A 22,634-nucleotide genomic window follows, 5' to 3' on the forward strand; every position below is an offset into this window, starting at 1 on the left:
GAGGGCACTATAGCATCTGATTGCCGCCTGACGTCACGCACGCTGGTCGTAGCGCCCGGAGTCGTCATGGCGGAGGAGCCGGGTACCACAGTGGTGCGGCCGCAGGACCGCTTCGAGCCGGCGGTGCTGGAAGCGCACTTGTGCCGCTGCCTGCCGGGCTTTCCCGCGCGGCCCACCGGCACGCTGGCCCTGCGCCAGTACAGGTAGGGTGGGGGCGGGGTCCGGGCCAAGTTGCGTGTCCAGCCCTCCCCGCCGCCGCTTTCCCCGCGCGGGTCCCTGGAGACTTAGCTCTAGGCATGGGTCCGCACCAGCTCTTGCCCGCGCCTAGACCCGAACTGTTGCGGGGCAACATGTATTTCTGAAGAAATATAGCATCTAAAATGAGAACAGCGGAATAATCAGTTAATTAAAAAAACCCTGACATTCCTTTTATTATATAATCCAAATCTATAAATGAGATTTAAGTACTGAAATGTGATGGCATCTTCATATCCATCAAGTTCTGCTTGTATAGATAGCACAAACAAACAGCATGTGCAGAAATCAAAAGGCCAACTTTCTGAAGGTATGCTTCTTTTAATGACTTCTTCCCTCGCCATAAGCCTCCAAATTGCCCAAGGTCTTGCAACACTTTAATTCCCTTTATATGAATCATCACACCACCCATCCTAGCAGTTCCAACAGACTTCAGTCTCAAAATGTAATTCCTTCAAGAACAGTCAGACTCCTTGGATTTAAGCCTTCAGTAAGTAGTAGAACAAAGGTATAATGCTATGTACATCAGTAAAAGACTTCATATTTATAAATAGTACCTTTTTTACTTATAATACTTGAATATTACTCATTTAGATTAGTCAGTCATCACAAAGCTGTGATTGTTAAGTGCTTGCTGCAAGGGAGCCCTGAACTAGTTGAAGTCTCAAAATCACGTCACTATATAAATTATTCAGTAAGAGTAGATGGGGTTAATTCAGAAGCATATTTTGCCTTCAGCTGTACTTATAGCTCCTCTTTAAAGCCACTCTATAGGAGTACAGATGTGAGGACGAGATACTGCTAACTGTATATTCAATAGCTAGATATGGAAAAAAGAAAAAATGTGCATGTCACAGTGTTCTCCAGGGGTGTAGGTTGCAGCATGCTGGTCTAAGGACATAGGCAGACAAAGTTCTTTGGGTGATTCTGATATCTTTTATTAGACCACCTTAAGTAGTTGGAAAACAATTATTAAGCAGGTTTTTGGGTTCAAAAACCCTAACTTTCTACTTTCTCTAGTATACTCCAGCACCAACATCTCCTTTTTAGACATGATGATCAGAATGATAAAATACAGACCACCTTGTACAAGAAACCCACAGACCAACATACATATCTGCACAGAATCAGCAATCACCCTAGAAACACCAAAAAAGCTGTGATATATAGCCAAGCCCTCAGATACCACTGAATTTGCACTGAAGAGAACACCCACCTCACCAAATCTTCAAAAAGTTTTCACCCAACAGGGACACTCCTCCAGAGAGAGATACAACATATTTGAAAGAGCTACCCGGATACCACATGAAGAACTGGTGCAGTACAGAAGAACCCCCCCCACAAATTGCACACCGCTGGTTATGACATATCACCCCCCCTCGAACCTGTACAGAAAGTCCTCAAACAATTGCAACCCATACTAAAAAGAGACCCTATTCTTAAAAAGATATTCCCAGAGCCACCCATTCTAGCCTTCAAACAAGCACCAAACCTCGCTAACCTCTCGCCAGAAGCAAACTTCTTCAAGCCCAGAACATACCAAAAGGAGCCAGACCATGCCATGACAAGAAATGCTAACCCTGCCAACACATCACCACCCCCACAATTACTATACCCTACAGCAGAGCCATCAGCATTCCTGGATCTTACAGCTGCACCTCCAGAAATGTAGTATCTCATCCAATGCACCAAATGCCTGGGTGGAAAATAAGTAGGAGAGACCAAACAACAACTGCGTACCAGAGTGAATGCACACTGGAAATCTATCAAAGACAGGAATACTCAATTACCTGTGGGGGCACATTTCTCCCAAGAAAACCACTCTCTTTTCAGTCTCTCAGTCCTGATCCTCAAAGGAAACTTACACAACACTTCCCAGAGATAAGCCTACGAACTCCACTTCATCAGTCTCCTGGATACTAAAAATCATGGACTAAATATAAACATTGGATTTATGACACATTATAACCTGCCTGACATCTGACTCCCCAGGTATCTCTCCACTATTCATCCCCCTTCTCTCTCTTCCTCCCAACCCCCCGCCTGTCTCTCACCTGTTGACTCAATCTACATTTTCACTGACTGCCTGTCTTGTATGCATACCAGCCCAGGCTCTGGCTTCTTTACTTTTCATTCCATCCTGGAAGAGCGCACACCAACTACAGAAACTTCCTTAGCCTGACGAAGGATTTTTGAACCCAAAAGCTTGCTTAATAATTGCTTTCCAACTACTTAAGTTGGTCTAATAAAAGATACCAGATTCACCCAAAGAACTTTGTCTACAGTGTTCTCCAGGCAGTGATGTCTCAGGATGGCTGTGGCCTTGTCCAGTATCTGGAAGAGTCCTGAAGCCAGCCCAAGCTTGGCTTCTAGAGCAAGGGGGGAGGTTAGTTTCCTTCCCATTCTGAGACCCTAGCCTTACAGTCTCTCACCTTCCCTTATTCTCCATGGCCCTGACTCAAGGACAGAATCCAGTTCTGCTCCTGAAAGAGGGACTTCAGCTCTTATTGGGGAGACCCAATGCAACCCACAATTCCAAGCAGCTCAGCAGATAGGTTCTTCATTAAAGGGCATTAATGGGGCCAGCCAGCCAGAAGTTCTCCATACCCTCCAAAGGGGGCAAGCTCTGTCCCCAGTCCAGCCTGCATAGCTCTGAACACTGTTAAAGATACTCAGGCTGTTTCCTTCGCAGTCTTTCTACCTCCCAGAGCTCCTCCACTTCTCTCAGTCCGCAGATGTCTCTGGCCAGGTGCTGCCAAGCTGCCTTTTTTCCCCAAACTGCTCTTCCTTTGTCATGGTTATCTTCTCTGGACATCAAGGCATCTCACATTGAATAAAGCCATTGAAGACTCTGTAGATCCATCTCATCTCCGCCTGCAAGTAGCCAGCTCTTACCTTATTAGCTTGTGCACAAAGAATGAAAACTCAGGCACACAATATAATGACAACATGAACAATTTATCAAACAGAAATATCAAAATAAAACCCGTGGTCCTTCACAGTGTAATGGATTGGTAAATTGGAACTGGCTACAAAGAAGACAGTTAAGGTTCATGATAAATTTAATCATATAGTCCTGCAATGTATTTACTGATATTCCCATGTGTGCATTTAGAATGCATATATAAAAAAACATTAGTTTGGATAGCTGCCTCAGCTAACAAATTCTACAGATCAGAATTTGAAAAAACTTACATGATACCTATAAACACAAACTTTAAACTACTAGCCAACATGGTCTCCCTTAGACAGACTCTGAAGTGCCAAAAGTGTTACTTAAATGTTGCTTGTTAACCATATATCCAGTTATATACCTAGTTGAGTGGATAACTCATTAATTTTTATTTTTGTGTACTCTTGTTGCATAAATCTGAAAAAGCCCCAAACATCGAATGCTTCTCGTTCTCTCCCACTTATATCCTAAAATACTCACACATGCACACACAGTCTATGTCTGTTTGTCTTCTCCCCCGGTGAAGTCTTCAAGACCAGTGTATAGAAATAATATTAGTTTTGGGGGAGTTGGTTTTGTTTTTTTAAGGAAGGTCTCATTGTCTCTTTTTAAGAAAGTGACTTTTGAGTGAGCTATATCCAACATGATTTACAATAGTAGTATTAACACAAAGTAGCAATGGAGTTTATGAAGTGGAAGAAAGTGACTTACAAACACATCCTAGTTATATGCTCACAGACCCTGAATGTGGAGAGAGAAATGAGAGTTACTTTGAACTTTGGGACATCCAGACCTTCCACTCAGTGAATGCTTAACAGGACATATTTATCTTGTGTGTCCATATTCTCCAATACTTGATGTAGTGTAAGAGTGATGATGTAACCATGATGGTCCAGAAGTCATGAAAAAGGTAATGATTTCTTAGGGATGTTATTTTTTATTGGAGCAACTATGTCATTGGGGTAAAGTTAGACAAGCTTTTGAATGCAAGGCATTCTTTGTCAAGTCTCTGATTACAGGAAGCCAGACAGCAAATGAAGCACAGCATAGGGGAGGGGCTGAGAGAGATTCTCAGGAATAGCCCACATCTAATTAAACAGAGGAAAATAAGTTGATTACTGGTAGATCATCAAAAGATGGACTTGGGTGTAGGTAAATTTCACCTTCCTTGAGTAGAAAGAATTCACAATCTGGATAAATTGTAATGGGACATAAATCCAATATTAGTATTTAGTCCTTGGTTTTTAGTGTCCAGTCAGCTTATAACTGGTGGTAAGAATCACCTTAAGAAATCCTTGCCTCTCTAATAGTTAGGGTTTTTACAATATTTTTATTGTTCCTAGAAAGAAAATAAACATGCAGCTTCTTTTTAAAAAGGATTTTTTTAAAAGTTGTATGAAAATGAAAGAAAGTGTGATTGGTGCTTTGCAGACAGAAAAAAAACAAGTTGCGTTCACACAGAATATTCAATATGGAGGAAAATTTTTAAAAGCACTTTACACCTGTGCTCCATTTTCAGGAGCTTAAATCTCACTGACAGAAAGATGCAAGTTTCTAAGTATTTATGTAGCTTCTGAAAGCAGAAGGTAAGTTCCTACACCAGCTTGACACTTCAAAATGTTTAGCTATGCTGTAATGAAGACAGCAACAAGATATTAGGTAGAGATTTGTGGGCATAAATAAGTAGATAAAAATTATTTTATGGTAATTGGTATAATCTAGTACACAGCTGGAAGGTCAAATATATTTATTTTAAAGTAATTTGATGTTTTAGTCTCTTGGAGCCTTTGTACATGCCACAAAATTAGCCTTTAAAGCAACTTAAATGCCCTTTTGCACCACTTTAATGGTGTTGCTGTTTGCCTGCTTGGTGGTGTATTCTGCTTTAAATGACTTTGGAATGCAGCAAGATAAAACACCTCTCCAGTGGCAAGGAGCCTGATTCCCCCTCCACCTCCCCTTTTAAAGCCTGCCTGCTTGAGCTGCACTGGAGGCCTGGTGCTTCTCTCCGTAGCTGCCAGGGGGTCGGTGTTTCCCTCCTCAGTGGCAGTGCCCCCTGGGGTGGGTGCCACCCCCACCATAGAGGGAAGAACCATCCCCCCTGCAGCTGCGGAAGGAAGCGCTGTGATCCCCACAAAGCTCAGGGACTGTTCAGCCCACTGGCAGCTCACCGCTTCCCCCCGCCCCCACTCCGGACTGCCAGAGAGGCAGGTACGGATCGGGCCCCCACCCTTGTATACATGCTATGGGGTTTAAGTATAGTTTAATTCTCCCTAAGTTGAAATTGTGGAAACGGTGAATTTTTTAAAAGCTACCGTTTCAATTTACAGAGAACTAAACCAAATTAAATGCCCATGGTGTGTACAAGCACCCTATGCCTGTACACGCCACGTATAGGGTATAATGGATCTTAAGGTAGACATGAATGAGAAAAAGGTTCCGGCTATGTGAATGAGCTCAGCTTTCAAGATGAAGATCAGAAGTTTGAAGGTAATGTGGTGGAAGAAGATGTGTCACTGGAAGGATCTGAAGAGGTGGGGGAACTAGTCAAATTGCCAGGTATTATATAAGTTTGAAAAGCATGATTAGCAAATTTATTTGCCTTAAGGATTGATAATACATGACATGGGTATGGGTGAACTATTAAGTTCCAGAACCATAGGCTGTAAATAGATGTCTCCTTTGACCTGGGCCTGATCGTCCCATGGTTTGACTTAGATTGAAACAGGCATACCACAGTCATTTACACTTGTTACTCTTTCATGCTGCATTGCTGCTCCTCCAAGCCAGTTTGTCTTGGGAAAGAACATTAGCATATCTTTTCCTGTATACATCATAGGGACGTGAAGCAGGACAGTGGGCTTGTACGCCTGTTTGATCCCAGTGACACCTGTAGGATAAATGGTTTACAGCCTTGATGATTTTACTGTGGCTCAGTTTAAACATAAAATTCCATTTGGAGTTGCAGGATTGGGGTCTTAGTTCATTAACTTTCTTAGTATTTGCAGTCTTTAAAATCTATTCCATTGCAAGGAAAAGCAAGTTTATTCAAGTGTATATACTGATGCATTTTTCTAAACTTACTTAGAAAGTTTTGAGAAAGTCTTTGAGACTAGCATGCTCCAAGATGAGCTTTGAAAATAGACTGATTTTTCATGATACCTACAGAAGGACAAAGCTAGAGGAAGCATAATATATTCAGTTTCAAACAAGAAATCTTTGGCTAAACTGGGCTTGAACACAGAGCTCCAGACTTTCCAAAGTATCATTTGCTGCTTGGTAAGGTTGTGTGTTTAAAAGAGGACCCTTGAATTAGGTTCCCTTTCAGTGTCTGGAAACAGCGTTGTGTGCATTCCTGCTTTGTAGTTAGAGTTATTCTTTCTGTTAAATGTTTGCAGACTTCATTTCTTAGGAATTTCTGTTTTGTTCCTCTATAGTTCAGGCCAATCCAATCCAACATTTTACTTGCTGAAGGGTGTTAGGGCATACGTGCTCCGGAAGAAGCCTCATGGTCCTCTTCTACCTAGAGCTCACAAGGTTAGTAATATTCTTTAGCAAGCTTAGCATGGACTTCATAGAGATTGCATTAAATCTATATAATTATCAGCATAAAGAATGTTAGCAGTTAAATATATAGCTAACCATGCAGATAGATGCATAAGCCATTATAGTATCCATTTTCTGTACTGGATTTATAATCCAGTGCTTGGTATTTGAGATGGTAAACTATTGTTTTCCTGCATTGTATGAAAGAATAAATTAAGGAATTGGAATTGTATTTGAAAAATTTGAATGCTTTTCCGTGCTTAACACTGTATCCTTCTTAGATTGACAGAGAATATCAAGTGCAGAAAGCATTATTTTCAGCTGGATTTCCAGTCCCTGAGCCCTTATTGTATTGTAGTGATGTTTCTGTGATCGGAACTGAATTTTATGTTATGGAACACGTACAGGTTGGTCAATATATTACAGATTTTCCCCACCTCCCCCCTTATTAACTTCCTTAAGGTGTTTAAAGCTTTTGTATGTTGAAATAAGAAACTTGGCCAATATTTTTCAGTGTCAGAGCCCAGAATTATGGGGAATTATTTCTGGGCCTCAGAAAGAAAAATGTCCTGGTTTTTCAGAAGTGCTAACTAGCAAAAATTGCTGTTGTCATCAGTTTTTATGGGGTTGCGTTTCCCTCTGATGGTTCATGTATTCAGGTTACTATTCAACCCGATTCTCTCAGGTGTGTTTTCAGGCAGACATCTTGACGTGAGTCAGGACTACTGCTGTGAAACCCATATGTTTATTAGGGAAACAGTCAGATTTTAAAGCCAGCCAGGTGGTATCTATTCCTGTGACCTGAAAGTCTCTGTGGCTGGTTTGAGCCCAAGGGCAGCCATGGCACCCCCTGGTGGCTGTGCAGCAACTGCCCAGCTCAGTCCAATGTGGACCTCCCTTAATTGTTTGCTTGCCATGTCTTGTTCTTGCTGAGGATCATGTAAGGGAGGCTGCCCATGTGCCTTAGAGTGAGCCTTAAGCTGTGCAAGTTACTACCAGGTCCCTCCTGGGCCTTCCTAGTCTCAGTTGAGCACTTAAGGTACTTGCTCTAGAGGGGTGCAAGCCAAGAGAGCTCATCTGTAGCCTTAAGGGCTCAATGCACAGTTCTGTCCCCCTCTGTACTACACCCCATGTCTCATGGGTGTTATCACTTATGATGTTAGCTTTACATGCTTGGTCCCCTTGGGCACTCCTGTCACCTGGTTTGACATGCAGCCCTTCTTCTATGGATTTGCATCTGCCTTGTCCCACAAGCAGCCTCCTACATTCCTGTACACCCTGTTGCATCCCACTCTCAATCTCTAGGCATGTGCATGCCCTGCTGGGCCCCCACTCTGTCTGGGCTCCTGGGTTACTGGTTCTCTAAGGGGGCCTTCAGCCTGTCCCAATAGGGTTCAAAGTTAAGTCACCAGTACAACTTAATTAAACAGCTAGGCCTTGTGGCTGGCCCCAAACCCTCCCTAGGTCTAACATAAAAATCAAGACTACCTGCCTGTATAAGTGAGCTCCTGTCTGTCCCAGGTACCTTTTTCTTGTTCTTCTGACTGCAGCATTGCCTGCTCAGTCCCATGATCAATTCAGGGGCACTGCTGCAAAGGGTTCCTCTCTTCATGATTCCCAAGGCAGGTCTGCCTGACTAGCTCAGGCTCAGTGCTTATATAGCTCCAGCCTGGGCTGCTGTTTGTCAGATGAGTCCTTAATCAACCCTTCTTTGCTACCTGCAAGTGGCCTTTTGACTGCTTGCCCCCTTAAGGGTACAGGCACACCCCAGTGCCCTGTTACAGTGTCATCCCTTCTTAATATTGAAATCAACTATTTTTTTAAAAGTGAACAGAGGCCCTAGTTACAGGGGAAGGTGTAGGCAGATGTGGGCAAGATCTCAACACTACTTGAGAGGTTGAAAAGTTTCTGGGTAAACAAAAGGGAACTCTTCAGGTCCAGACCCTTTAAAATTAGTTTATAACATTGTCTTCTGGCTGGTTCTTTCACTTTGGAACTGAGATTCCTTATATCACACATTAATTACAGTATGGTTAAATCTTGTTTATTCAAAAGAAAAACCACCGACTGTGGTAATTTGGGGCTTAGAAAGTACACAGATTCAAAATATATCTATTCATGTAATTTAGCAGGTTCATACATATTCTGAGAATAAGTTGTCACGTGTCAACTTGTGCAGATTAACACAATCTTCTTACAAAGAACTCAAAAATAATTTTAAAATGTAGTGTTAGTAGATTTCAAGCAGTGAAGTAATAGGAGAACAGCATTGATGTATGCACCTAGCCCTGCAGTTCCCTATTCTTCATTGATTCCTCTTCTACATACAGATCCTTATAATTTCCTTTTTTTATATTTTAGTTTTTGGAGTCCCCTGTGGTTCAGTGGTAGAATCCTTGCCTACCACACAGGAGACTTGGGTTTGTATTCCCAGATACATATACAACTACAGCCATGGAGGCACCAAACATCTAGACTCAGTCTGGTCTTTGGATTCTGTCTCAGTGGCCAAACAGCAGGATGGAAGGTCTCGGCAGCCTCCACTCCTCCAAAAATTCCTGCCCAGGCATATGCATCCAAGGTCTGGGTGGCCCGCCTGCATACACCATGATCCAGGAGGATTGACAGTTGCTGTATGATTTTGATTTTCAGAAGTCCAGGTTTGGTCATCATACGTTTCCCGTCCAACATTTTGATGCAAAGTTAGCCTTTAACTCAGTCACAGGAAAAAGGCATTTCCTTCTAAAATTAGTTTTAAGGGGTCGTTTTTACATACATTCCTTTCTGCTTCCCAGTGGAATTTTTTGGAAGATCCAGTTCACTTCAACATGCAACATTTTTCTGTTTTAAATACGCCATGTTTGAAATCCAGTGTTTAAGTGATCCCACTTAAACTGTATTAAGTTTCTGCCAGGAAAAGAAAAAGACTGGGTGGCAGTCAGAATATGATTAATCTCCTCAACTATTGCCAGCACCAGGTATGCAAGAAATCAAGTGTCAAAATTGTGAGACTGTTTTAAAAATAATGATCTTTTAAACTAAATCATGAGTACTCAGTTCTGTTCTTTGCCTACTGGTTTCTAAGCTATAAAAATTAGGTCAGATTTTAAGCTTTTTTTTCTGCAACAGTGAGGGAGGGCTAGAGGCTAGTTTTTTAAATGAAAGATGAGATTATCATAGCATCACTTGACTCCTGGCACAGGGGGCTTTAAGAAAACTAAAAAACAATTAGAAGGTATGCAATGAAATCATTCCTGTGTGAGCATCATGAGTCTTCCTCCTCACTGACTCAGGCATAGGTTAGAATGGTATTATGCTATTTGTTAATTCCCTGTCGTTTGTTTGTCTAGTTTGTATTCTTAATTTTAGGGTTTTCCATTCAAATAAGATTGTAATTCAGTTTCTAATTAAATGAACATTGAAATAAAACGCTGGGATAAGATTTAACCCTTTTGGTTTGTTTTCTAACAACATTAATGCTTTTGTTTTGGTAAGTTTAAAAAGTTGGCAATGTCTGTGTGTTGTTTCTAGAAAGTACAGTTTCTTCTTTTAAGCCTGGATCCTGCTACTTTTATTTTTTCAAGGATATGAGCTTGGATTTGTCTAAAGTGGATAGTTGCAAGTTAATAGATATATTCCAAGTTTAGCAGACTGCAATATAAATTGATTATGTTGACTAAACTTTGTTATGTAATGCTAAAGTTAATTCCTAGTTTTCATGATTGGCAAGAACTGAACTCTTTGGTGCATTTGCCTGTGCAAATTTACTTAACACATCACATTACCTAGCTGAAAGTGAGTGGGGTTCAGATAAATTTGACTAGCTTTTCCTTCAAGCTCATGGTGTAGCAAAATATATTTTTAAAAAGGGTGCTTATCAAGGAACATTACTTTAAAGGAAAATGTAAGATTACCTTTATAAATTATGGACAGTGCAAAAACTGTTTAAAAAGTATATTGTATTAAAAGATTATAGCTAATGTACTGACTTACTTTCATTCAGAATATTAGAAATAGACCTAAGCTGCACAATCAAAATGTTAAACACCTTCAGTGTAAGGAGATCAGGAAAAAAGGTTCTAGTTCAGGCTTTTATCTATTGGATATATTATTTATGTTAAAATTAGCTTCTCACTGGCATCCTGAGAAATAGGTAGCATTGGATTATAGTAAGAGGAAGTGTCGTGACCTCTCCAGGATAAGGAACAAGCAGGTCACTAGGGTTCACTGAGACTGTGACTGACTGTATCACATTGATGCTGCTGAGCTGTACAAATTCCCTCTCCCCTTCCCCTCACCCTTTCCTTCCATCCCACTAACCGTCTGACTTATGGTGTCTTTAGGGTCGCATCTTTCGAGACCTCACACTACCTGAAGTTAGTCCAGCAGAGCGGTCTGCTTTGTATGTTGCTGTGATGGAAACGTTGGCCCGGTTGCACTCATTTGATTTGCGGTCACTTGGTCTCCAAGGGTATGGCAGAGGACCAGGATACTGTAGGAGGCAGGTAAAGGTCTTCCAGAAATATTTTACTTTGTAATGCCCTTGCAAGTTTCATTTGAATTGAAGATTACAACGCTTATCATGTTAAGGTTTTTAGAAAATAAACAACATCCTTAGACTATTTAAGACTTTGCTATTACCTAATACATTACAACTACTTCAGTTACTGTACATGTTACAAAGTATTTTTAATGCTGTAATAAAGTGTGTGGTACTCTGATCAGGCATGGCATTTATTTAATACAGCTTTAAAGCTACTGGATCTCCCTGGGTTTAGAAGTCGAAAGATGTAGCAAAATATCACCCTTATGAAAATCCAGGTATTGCAACCTCTGTGTTAATGTTCTATAAATTTGTATCATCCATGCCATTTGAAATAGGATTTTACTTTACTCCCTTTTAGAGTAAGCTAGAAAGAATCTTAATTGTGTATCAGGGAAGAGGGTTGAATTCTGTTTTGTTACACTGGTATGAGATGAAGCAGTTCTAGTTAAAATAGTCTTGGGTTTACAGTGGTTAAACCTAGATCAGAGTTTTTCCTCTGTTTTCAAAGAAAGCTTCCTGAACTTTAGAAAATAGATCAGTGTATGATTATTTCTTATTGTTTTAGTTTGAAGATATTGAAATATTGGAGCTTTTTGCACAGTATCTATAAGGTTCAGGTTCATGTTATTTGATTTTGTTGTTTTCACTTATATAGGCCTAATGGTTATGAAGCAAAGTTTGTACTTCGTCTTCCATTGGTGAGAGAAACAAAAACCAAAGATAGAGTAATGCTGCAATTTTGTGCTTTTCAGTAAATCTTTTTCTTGAATCCTTTCTCTATTGCTTTTTTGCACTCTGAGATACTCTAATGATTTGGGGCATTAAACAGAAATCAAAATTGCTTGGCAGCTTCGTGAGGGGCTAAGGAAACCAATAAAGTCCCTTTATGATTAGGGATAATTAGGGAGGCAGTGGATGTGACTGAGCTGGTCAGAGGAAACGTGAACAAAAGGTTTTGTTCACGTTTAGAAGCCTGGAGCAGTTAAGCTGCACAAGTATTATGTGAGTTGCTGACTAAGACATTAATAATGATGCTTGGAGTCAAGGGGGAGTACAGATGGATAGAAAGTGGTGGCACAGCTGTCAGACTGGCTTGAAGACCTAGAGAAGATTCCTGTATTGAGTGCCACATGTCATAAGTAAAATCTTGACAGTGTTTTGCATGAACGACTCATGTCCCTGGCAGCTGGGGGGGCACGGCAGTGGCGGTGGTAAGTGGGGGGCTCCTGCTGGCACTGTCAGCAGGGTGGGGCTGGATGGTAAGCACTGACCAAGGGTCGGCCAGCAGGGATTGCAGACCACCTGCAGACGTTGCTGTCAGTGTTGGTGGCAGGGTGGTTAGCAGCGACTGCCCACACCCCTTTTTGTAGGGGGTACACCACCATGTGCACCCTCTACATGTTGCCCCTGGTGTTTTGTTAATCTTAATTTATGGCATTTTGACATTTACCATACTACTAGGGTAATAATAAAACCAACTCCACTATTGCCAGTTCCCAGTCTTATGACTAGGGACCTACTGAAATCATGATTTTATTAATTTTGCAGAAACCACACAACTGGTAGGTCCGCCATGAAAAAGCCCAGTCCCTGCAAAAAGTGTGAGGACCAAAAAAAAGTGGGAGCATGACCAGTGAACAAGTGAGGGGGAAAAAAAAGGCAGCTGCAAACAGAAAATAGCGGGAAGCCCTGATGTCCTGGAGCAACGGGGAGAGAGGTGGGGATTAGGGATTAGTTGTAGTGCAGCTCTGGATGTGTCCAGGAAAACCAGCATCAGTTGTCACTTGGAGTCCAAGGCAGACATGAAGAGGAAGGCTGCTGCAGAAACTGAAGGTTAGAGCAAGAAGCCAGCTACCCTGCCCTCCCTGTTTAAATGGGCCACAGAAAGCAACTTGGCAAGGTGAGAGGCGGCATTTTCCTTCTTGGATGCTTTCACAGCATCCAACATCCCACTGGAGAAACTTGATTACCCCAAGTTGAGAGGCTACGTGAAACAAAACATGCCCAGTGCTGGCAGTTTTCCGTGTGCCAACAAGCTTCAGTAGGACTAACTCCCTGCAGGGATTCCTTCACATGTAGAGTCTACAAAGGCTGCCTGGGCAGAGTACCATTCCTTTTCCATTGTGGCTGATAAAACCACTGACCCGCAGGACAACTACATGCTGCACATTTTATTTGTATTGGGGAGCTGGACCAACTGGGAGCTGCGTGCATTTCAAACTGAGCTGGTCCACCTCACCTGTGTCAGTTTTTCCACCGTGTCCCAAGCAGCCATGAAGGTAATTGTCAGCTATGATGTAAACTTTAACAAGATCTTAGCATTCCTATCTGACAGTGCCGTGTACATGTGCAAGGCTTTCTCTGATGTGTTCCAAGAAATGCTGCCCAGTGCTGTTCATGTCACCTGTAATGTGCACATTCTGTCCCTAGTAGGTGACATCTAGTGCATGCAGCTTCCCAAGGTGGATAGCCTGTTGTCTTCCTTCAAGAAAGTCTTCAAGCACTGTCCAGGTTGTAAGGTCCAATACAGTGAGTCTTGCCCTTCAAGGTGTGGACTCGCATGCCACTATGCTGCTGCCACCAGAGCCCATGCTTACACGGTCCATTACCATGCCAAGCACTACCAGCAGTTTGTGAGTAAGGAGCTGGAAATCACACCAACCATGCAGTGTATGCTCAAGCTTTGCAATGTCCTAAGACATGGTGACATTCAAGATCAAGTGATGTTTGAAAAACAGCACAGAAGGGACCTATTCCAACAATAGCTGCAAAGCTGAACCATTACTACAGGTATGACTTGTCACCACCACCCTGGTTCAGACAGCTGGCTGCCCCCTTCCTTAGTGCTGTTCCTGCTGAGTTGTGACCTTCAGCTATTGAAAGCAATCCTTGGATGGGGGAAAAAGTATGACAGCGAACGTGCTGCCTATATGAACTTCATCAGAGTGTCAGATGCTTGTGTCTGTGTCCGGGTCTCTATCTATGACTGGTTTCCACATCTTCACGCCCTGACAAGACGCTGCCTCACCATTCCAACAAACTTGGTGGACACTGAGCGTGTCATCTCCATGTATGGACAAGTGTTCATCCCACAGAGGCAGAGAATGTCTCCAGCCAGTGTGGCTCAGTGCACCATGCTTGCATTTAATACATAATTTGAACTGCCTGTCTTAAAGTTAGCATTCAGTTTCAGTAAGGTCCTTTTATAATGTCCTTTATAAAGTGTGTATACTTGGTATTACTTACAGTTCATAGTGTCCATTGATTTATTTTACTAGGATATTTTTTAGAGATTAATTAGGTGCTTAGACCATTTAATAATGTGGCAATGAGTGGCTTCCACCAGTTCGATCAGGGGATTAAGTCCAGGGAAGCCATTAATTGTGACATTATTATTAAGCAGTCTAGGACCTGGTTAATGGCTTTCCTAGGCTTGATCCAGGGATCAAGCCTGGGAAGCCATTAATTGCTAAATTATTATTAAGCTGTCTAGGACCTGGTTAATGGCTTTCCTGGGCTTGATCCAGGGATTAAGCCCAGGGAAGCCATTAATTTCTGCATTATTATTAAGCAGTCTAGGAGCTGGTTAATGGCTTTCCTGGCCTTGATCTGCTGATCAAGCCCAGGGAAGCCATTAACTGCATTTTAGACTGCTTGCAACTGCAGCGATTAATGCAATGCTGGGGCTTGATCAGGGGATTGCTGTGTTAGTAAGCAGTCTAGGACCTGGTTAATGACTTCCCTAGAATTGATCCCCTGCTCAAGCCCAGGAAAGTCATTAATTGCTACATTAGCAAGCAGTCTAGGACCTGGTTAATGGCTTTCCTAGGCTTGATCCAGGGATCAAGCCTGGGAAGCCATTAATTGCTAAATTATTATTAAGCTGTCTAGGACCTGGTTAATGGCTTTCCTGGGCTTGATCCAGGGATTAAGCCCAGGGAAGCCATTAATTGCTGCATTATTATTAAGCAGCCTAGGAGCTGGTTAATGGCTTTCCTGGCCTTGATCTGCTGATCAAGCCCAGGGAAGCCATTAACTGCATTTTAGACTGCTTGCAACTGCAGCGATTAATGCAATGCTGGGGCTTGATCAGGGAATTGCTGTGTTAGTAAGCAGTCTAGGACCTGGTTAATGACTTCCCTAGAATTGATCCCCTGCTCAAGCCCAGGAAAGTCATTAATTGCGACATTAGCAAGCAGTCTAGGACCTGGTCAATGGCTTTCTTTTGACACACAGTCATCTAAATAATACTTTTCTTTAAAGGATTTGTAATTTACATTTTCCAATAATTCTGCATATTTGTATGTTTTCAGGTGTCAACTTGGAAAAAACAGTATGATGCATCTGCTCATGTAGATATTCCTGCTATGAACCTGTTGGCTGAGTGGTTAATGAACAATTTGCCATCTGGTGACAATGAAGAAAACTTGATTCATGGAGACTTTAGACTAGATAACATCATCTTCCATCCAACAGAGGTACTCCACTGTGTGTGTTTGTAATCCTACTGCTTAATTACATTGTTCGTTTGCTTTGCTACCAACATAAGGAGGCACAGGATCATGGAATCATAAGAAAGTAGGGCTGGGAGGGACCTCCTGAAGATCATCTAGCCCAGTCCCCTGCTCAGGTCAGGATCATTCCAGTCAAGTATCTGTCTAACCAGCTCTTGAAAATTTCTGGGGATGGAGATTCCATAACTTCTCTAGGTGGCCTATTTTAGTATTTGACCACCCTTATTGTGAAAGAGTCAAGGAGGTCTGATAAATCTGATTTAGGAAATTGGTGCATTTGTATTTTATGGCTCACTTTTCTGAGCTGTATAGTCAAATGCACCAATTTCCTATCCACTTTCCTAAATCAGATTTATCCTTGACCATCTACCTGTTCTCAAAACATTCGGTGCAGATGGTTATTCTACTTTCTTTATATACGTAGACTATACAGCTCAGAAAAGTGAGCCATAAAATACACTCCAAAACCCTAATTGGTACTTGGGAGTTTAAAGCAGGACTTTACTGGAATTGAGAGAATCTAAATCCAGAATTGTGACCTACTTAGCTGCTGCCTAACCATGGAGACACCTGAGCCACTAGTCATCTCCCTGTTTGACTGTAGAGTTCATCTGCTTGCCTGGAGTTCTTCTTTTTCTCTCTTAGATTAATGTCCTTATCATTTGGTTGGAGTTGGGTCTTCCACTGAGTACTTTAAGTACTATGGGATTTGATAAAAAATAAGCACCACCAATGCCTTCTCTCTGTGTGTCTTTTAAAAAGTAATGTGAGCCCTACTCTGGTTTTTGAAAGAGCAATTGTGTAAGGACTTATCCTCAGGACAGGATTCTGGGCTGTAGATCCCATGTGGTCAGAGGTGTCTCCATGCAGCTCTGGGTCAGCTGCCTAAGTTCCAGGTGGGCAGGTTTTCAGATGCACCCCAGCCTGTTCCCAAGAAAACTCTGGGCAGCTTCCTTCTCTGAAAGGCAGTTATGTGGGTTATTCTGAGGTCTTTAACTATCCCTATGCACTGTGTAAGAAGTTAGGTGCTGATCATAAGTATCTGGATCTTACTCTGGAGGCCAGGCACACAAATCCTGTATTGAATTTAGCCCTCACATTTAAGGTCCAACCACATACTTACATTCTTTGAGAATGAAAAACATACTGAAGTGCTTTGATGGACTGGAGCTTAAGTGCCTGATGCAAAGCTCACTGAAATCAGTGGAATAATATCAGTTGACTGCAGTAGTTTTAATAGGCAATACCAACAGAAACAAGAAAAAAACTCAGTTGCATAGCTTTGGAGTACAGACATCAGGAGTGGTATAACAACCCTGGAAATTAATCATCCACATTTATTTGAAACCAGTTAGACTCTAAGGGCATTTTTACACGTGCTTCCAGCACGGTGCCTGGCACTTTAATTAGCAAGCCACACTAATTAAAAGCACCCACATGTCACGTGCATCAGCATCACCGCACATCCCCGCGCTGAAAAAATGGCAGCACTTTGAACTAAAGCTCATTGGACACATTTTATTTCAAAGCATACCACCGCCATTTTGTCAGAACAGAGACGCACGGCAGCACTGATACACATGATATGCGAGGCTGCCAGAGTGCATCAATTTCCATGCTCCAGCAGACTCGATTAATCAAGTCTGCTCCTACGCACTGGATTTCATCTGCCTTTATCTGAGAAACACTGTTCTCTGATTTCTGCAGGTAACCACATGCATTGATTTACTCGCATCATTTTGCACTCGCTTTTGACATGTGCATATATTTGTTTCTTTGCAAGTGAAAGATTTGCCTAGCCTGTGTGCTCAACAGAATTACACAACAGCTGCAGGATGCAGTTAAGGATCTAGGCAATAGGCCATAGTTTGTACAGCAAGTATCATCTGATCTGAATTGCACTTTGGAATCTCTCTGCATCAAAAAAGTAAACTAGTATTTCTCTGTAAGTTGAGAAACCCCTTGTTTACGCTGCCTGAAAAACAATGCTAGTTTTAAAGGTTTCTTCTCTCTCCTGTATGGTAAGGTAGTCATGTCTAGTGATAATACTATACTAAAAGGAATTCAGAATTTATTCTGCTTTACCCTGCTTCATATAATTTCTTATTGCCTTACCGGAAGACCAGGAATCATGGCTTTCTTTATTTTATGCCTGACCCTGTCACTGGTTCACCTTCAGTCAGGAGAAGGTCATGCTGTTTCCTTACAGCTAGAATGGGGTTATAAATGCTCCCCTGTTTACTTCCTGCACAGAACTGTTGGGGCACAGAATAATTAAGAGGTGTTAATGGAAGGCTATAAACATGAAAAGAGGCTATAAACATGAAAGGCTATAAACATGTAAATGCTACCTGGTCCTCTAGAGACCTTGTGTTATGTCAGTTACATTTTGAATAGAGCTAGTCAGAATAGGGCTTGCCCATCTCTGGCAGCCTGCCTGATGGGCTGTTCATAGTTGGTAGGGTCGGAAGGGACCTGAGCGGATCATCAAGTCTGACCCCCTGCAATGGCAGGAAAGAGTACTGGGGTCAAATGATTAGGTGATTATCCAGCCTCCTTTTGAAGACCCCCGGGTAGGAGTGAGCACCACTTCCCTTGGAAGTTAGTTCCAGCTCCTGGCTGCCCTGACTGTGAAGTAGCGCCTCCTGATGTCTAGCCTGAATCTACTCTCAGTCAACTTATGGCTGTTATTCCTCGTTACTCCCAGTAGTGCTCTGGGGAGCAGGGACTCTCCCATAGCCTGCTGGTCCCCCTTGGCCAGTTTGTAGACAGCCACCAGATCCCCTCTCAGCCTTCTCTTGTGGAGGCTGAACAGGTTCAGGTCCCATAGCCTCTCCTCATAGGGCCTGCCCTGCTGCCCCCTGATCATGCGAGTGACCCTCCTCTGGACCCTCTTGATGCTGTCCACATCCCTCCTGAAGTGCGGCGCCCAGAACTGGACGCAGTACTCCAACTGCAGCCTGAACAGTGTCACATAGAGGGGGAGGATCACCTCCTTGGACCTGCTTGTGTTGCATCTGTGAATGCATGACAGGGTGCGGTTAGCCTTCCTGACCATGTCCACACATTGGCAGCCCATGTTCATCTTTGAATCGGTAATGACACCAAGATCCTTTTCTGCCTCTGTGTTGATGAGAAAGGAGTTCCCCAGCCTGTAGGTATGCTGCTTGTTCTTCCCCCCTAGGTGCAGTACCTTGCACTTGTCAGTATTGAAACCCATCCAGTTCTCATCCACCCACCCCTGTAACCTGTCCAGATCCATTTGTAGCCTGTCCCTCCCCTCCAGTGTGCCCACTTCTCCCCATGTCTTAGCGTCATCTGCGAATTTAAGCAAGGTGCTGTTCACCCCCTCGTCCAAGTCACTGATGAAGATGTTGAACAGTGGAGGACCGAGCCCTGCAGGACCCCACTGCCCACATCCCTCTAGGCTGAATAAGACCCCTGTACCACCACTCTCTGGGTGTGGCCCTCCAGCCAATTTGTGACCCATCTGACTGTGTAGGCATCGACGCCAGCCCCCCCGTCACAGAGCCGGGGCTGCCCAAGCTCCCACTACTCCTTTGTGCTCTGGCTTTCCAGGTTGTCCCCCCTCCATTTTTTTTTTATTCAACCCCCACCTCCCCTGATTTCTGTTTGCCAGAAACTTTGGATTTCGGGAGTTTTTTTCCAAGTTTGAACCAACACCAGTAAAGAAATCCTCCACAAAATAGAATTGCTAATCTCCCTCCAGCAGAAGTGAAAATTAACATGTTTGTTGCCTGATTAGTCATTTCAATAGACCCTGTGACCTAATGTTAGGTTAAGAAAGTGCCATTATTATAGCAATATTACAACATGTGCAGTTTTAAAGAATACTTGCAGGGAACATCCAGCAGGAATGCTATTAAATGCTTATGTGGATGGTGTATATGAACAGAGGTGTTTTCATGTGCTTGCTCTTATCATTCACCTGAGTGTTTTAATTTATATTTTTATTTCAAGGCTCGTGTTGTGGCAGTACTCGACTGGGAACTTTCAACCACAGGGCACCCTCTAGCAGATTTAGCTTATGCCCTCTCCTTCTACTTTTGGCCTAATGGCGTTAAAAGCTTAACACAAGGGAATATCTTGAATTTAAAAGATACTACAGGTATGAAATTGCAGTTGTGTCAAAACAAGTTCCAAAATGCTTGCTCTGTTAATATCATGTATTTAAAAACACTGTTGAAACAGGTGATAGACAAATAATCAGTGCCTCATATTAAACTTATAAACAGTTCTTCCATGCTTCACTAACAGCATTCTGGAAGCCTATAGCTAGGAAGTTGTATTCAAATTTAGCCAGGTCTTTTGAGTAAGCTTGGGCCAGGTCTAGAAGGTAAACTTATTATCCCTAGCAGCATGTATCACTGCTCTGTGTGAGCTGCTTCCTAAACCAAAAACACCAATGCCACATCTGTGAGATTGCTAATTATGGTAACTTGAACTTGAAATTGCAGAACAAGAAACCATCCACAGACTGGATTGTTCTAAGTATTGTCTCAACAGAAGTTATAGATTCTTATCCTATTACCTGGACTAGCTTCTATGTCCCAGTATCCCTCCTTAGGAAAAATGTTGGCTAGGTTAAATAGTATGCATTTTTTTTCCACTAGGAATTCCATCATTTGAAGAACTGATGTCAGTTTACTGCCGCTGTCGGGGAATTAGCACCACCTTTCCCAACTTAAATTTTTTCCTTGCTCTTTCATATTTTAAAATAGCTGCAATAGCCCAGGTATGTTTTCAGGAATACTCAGTATTCTGTAATTTCATTATGAACATGTGTAGTTGTGAATTATATATCCACATAATGGAACATTTAAAAAAAACAGGTAGCATTGAAAATATTTTGCAATTTTACTTATACTTTTGCAGTTTGTACTGTGATGGCCATTGCCTGGTTGTTTTTTGCAATGGGGGCTCTAACATGCAGACAGTAGTGGTAATCAGCTAAGTCATTCTTTAAAGCATACAAAAGACTTCTTTTTCCTTTGATCAGAAATCTTAGAATGTGATTAGCACAGACGACAAATGCCGAAGAAGCAGCTTGGGAATAATCTCATGTGCTATTATTTAATATCCAAGCACTGTTGGCCCATTCCAGTTCCTGTTAAAATGAACAAAATGGCTCCCATTGACTTCATTAGCTAGTTTATCAGACCCGTGAACTCTATGTACAAGATACTTGTACAGCAAATACTGTTTTGTTATTTGTTGTATGCCTTCATATTTCGACATGGCTAAACCAGAACGTTTACATTTTTTTTTCCTTTTACTGTCTCAGTGTTTTGGAAGTGGATCAGTGACAACACTAACATATCCAAGTAAAATCTAAGTGTCTTTAATAGTACTGACCATTTCTCTTTAGTCTGTTAGCAATATGTGGATTTAACTTTTGTCCATCAGTTTAAACAATTCACTTGTCAAATGCTAATCCAGTTTTAAACAGGCAATTATATTCTGCATGGTTTTTTTTTTTGGTATTAGGGTGTTTATGCTAGATTTCTACTTGGAAATTCTGTGGCAGAGAATAGCTGTGAGTTTGCTGAGATGGTAAAACCCTTGGCAGAAATGGGATTAAATCTCTCAAAAAGGTAAGAGCTCTCTAAAAGGTGTGGCTAATGCAAGTAAAAACCTTAGCAGCTTTGTTTTATTTGTTTCCTTAAATACTAGTTGCAGCCTGGGTATCAATAGTTAACTACTCTCAGTTTCTGTTCACAGCCTTTGTCAGCAGTTTTATTCTTAAACATAAAGAACAGCAGTCCAGATCCAAAGCTTCCTTCTCTTATGCAAGGAGGAAGTATGAGAAGGAAAAAAAATCTGAGGACTGCTCTCATTCTTATTACTTCCAACTACAGCCCCACATTCTGCCTGTCCTCCCTCTTCCGTTAAATCTTTCAGCTGGAACACACACTCATCCACAGAAATGTCATACCTGTCTTAGATACCTCTGAAGAGGTAGAGCCCTTGCTATACTTGGTTTCTTATGAAGGAGTTTGTATTGGTATTGGGAAAACCTGATTGGATTTATGAACTTGGACTTTGTTCTTTAGAACATCTTTCACCAGTGAAACGCAGCCCAGAAGTACAGGAGAATTGTTCCAGCAAAGTAGGAAAGGTCAGCAGATTCTGCTGAAGGTGAAGCAGTTCATGCAGCAGTATATATTTCCAACTGAAAAGGTAAAAGCTTTTGTAGAACACTAGAGTGTTGGGTTCTTTTTTACAGAGATGCAGAACTTTCTTTATAGCTTGTATCCTCACTTGTTTTAGGAACACCAAATCAGCTCAGTTTCTCAATTTATTGTAGTGTTTGCAAATTATTAATATCAGTCAGATTAATCAGAGTTTAATCAGTGAACTGTGGACTAAGATATAACCGGCTAGCTATTGCAGTGTGTTGATTTGCAGTATGTGCTATTACAGCATCTTGCCACTAGGTGGAAGGGTAGCATGTTGCCTACAACAAATAGGTATCTTTGGCCACACAGTGTTGGCACTGGCTTTACCTTGGATGTTTTCCAGGGAAATCCTGCACTAGAATCAGTTATACCTGTATAGGGAGGTGTTTCCTGTCCACTTCTTATTCACAGAAGTGCAACGACAGAGTGCATCCATGTCTTAGGTATGAGCAGTGTTTTGTATTTGCATTGTTGTGGGAGGGAAATGTGAGGCTTATTACTGTTTGACTCTTGAGTTTCCAGGATCACTTGTTTCCTGTGGAGACAAAATTAACTGTTTTAAGAATACTAGAGCTTAATTGCGTCCCAGAGGGAAATACTGTGCTGGAAGGTTGCTTGTT

The 22,634-nt window shown here is 42.0% G+C and overlaps 1 protein-coding gene across 1 annotated transcript in view; it reads left to right on the plus strand.

Moving 5' to 3' along the window:
- Positions 1–3: 3 nt before the first annotated feature.
- ACAD11 (acyl-CoA dehydrogenase family member 11) overlaps positions 4–22,634 on the plus strand; it is a 64,718-nt gene continuing 42,087 nt past the window's right edge. The window contains exons 1-9 of the mRNA XM_090046378.1: positions 4–203; positions 6,646–6,745; positions 7,036–7,161; positions 11,098–11,259; positions 15,614–15,778; positions 19,796–19,943; positions 20,449–20,570; positions 21,323–21,429; positions 21,889–22,015. Coding sequence (XP_089902504.1) covers positions 67–203; positions 6,646–6,745; positions 7,036–7,161; positions 11,098–11,259; positions 15,614–15,778; positions 19,796–19,943; positions 20,449–20,570; positions 21,323–21,429; positions 21,889–22,015 — 1,194 coding nt within the window. The 5' untranslated portion in view covers positions 4–66. The remainder of the gene's footprint in view (positions 204–6,645; positions 6,746–7,035; positions 7,162–11,097; positions 11,260–15,613; positions 15,779–19,795; positions 19,944–20,448; positions 20,571–21,322; positions 21,430–21,888; positions 22,016–22,634) is intronic.

Source organism: Crocodylus siamensis, chromosome 5, assembly GCF_052110815.1.
Source record: "Crocodylus siamensis isolate JL-2025a chromosome 5, ASM5211081v1, whole genome shotgun sequence".
NCBI classification, from domain to species: Eukaryota; Metazoa; Chordata; order Crocodylia; family Crocodylidae; genus Crocodylus; species Crocodylus siamensis.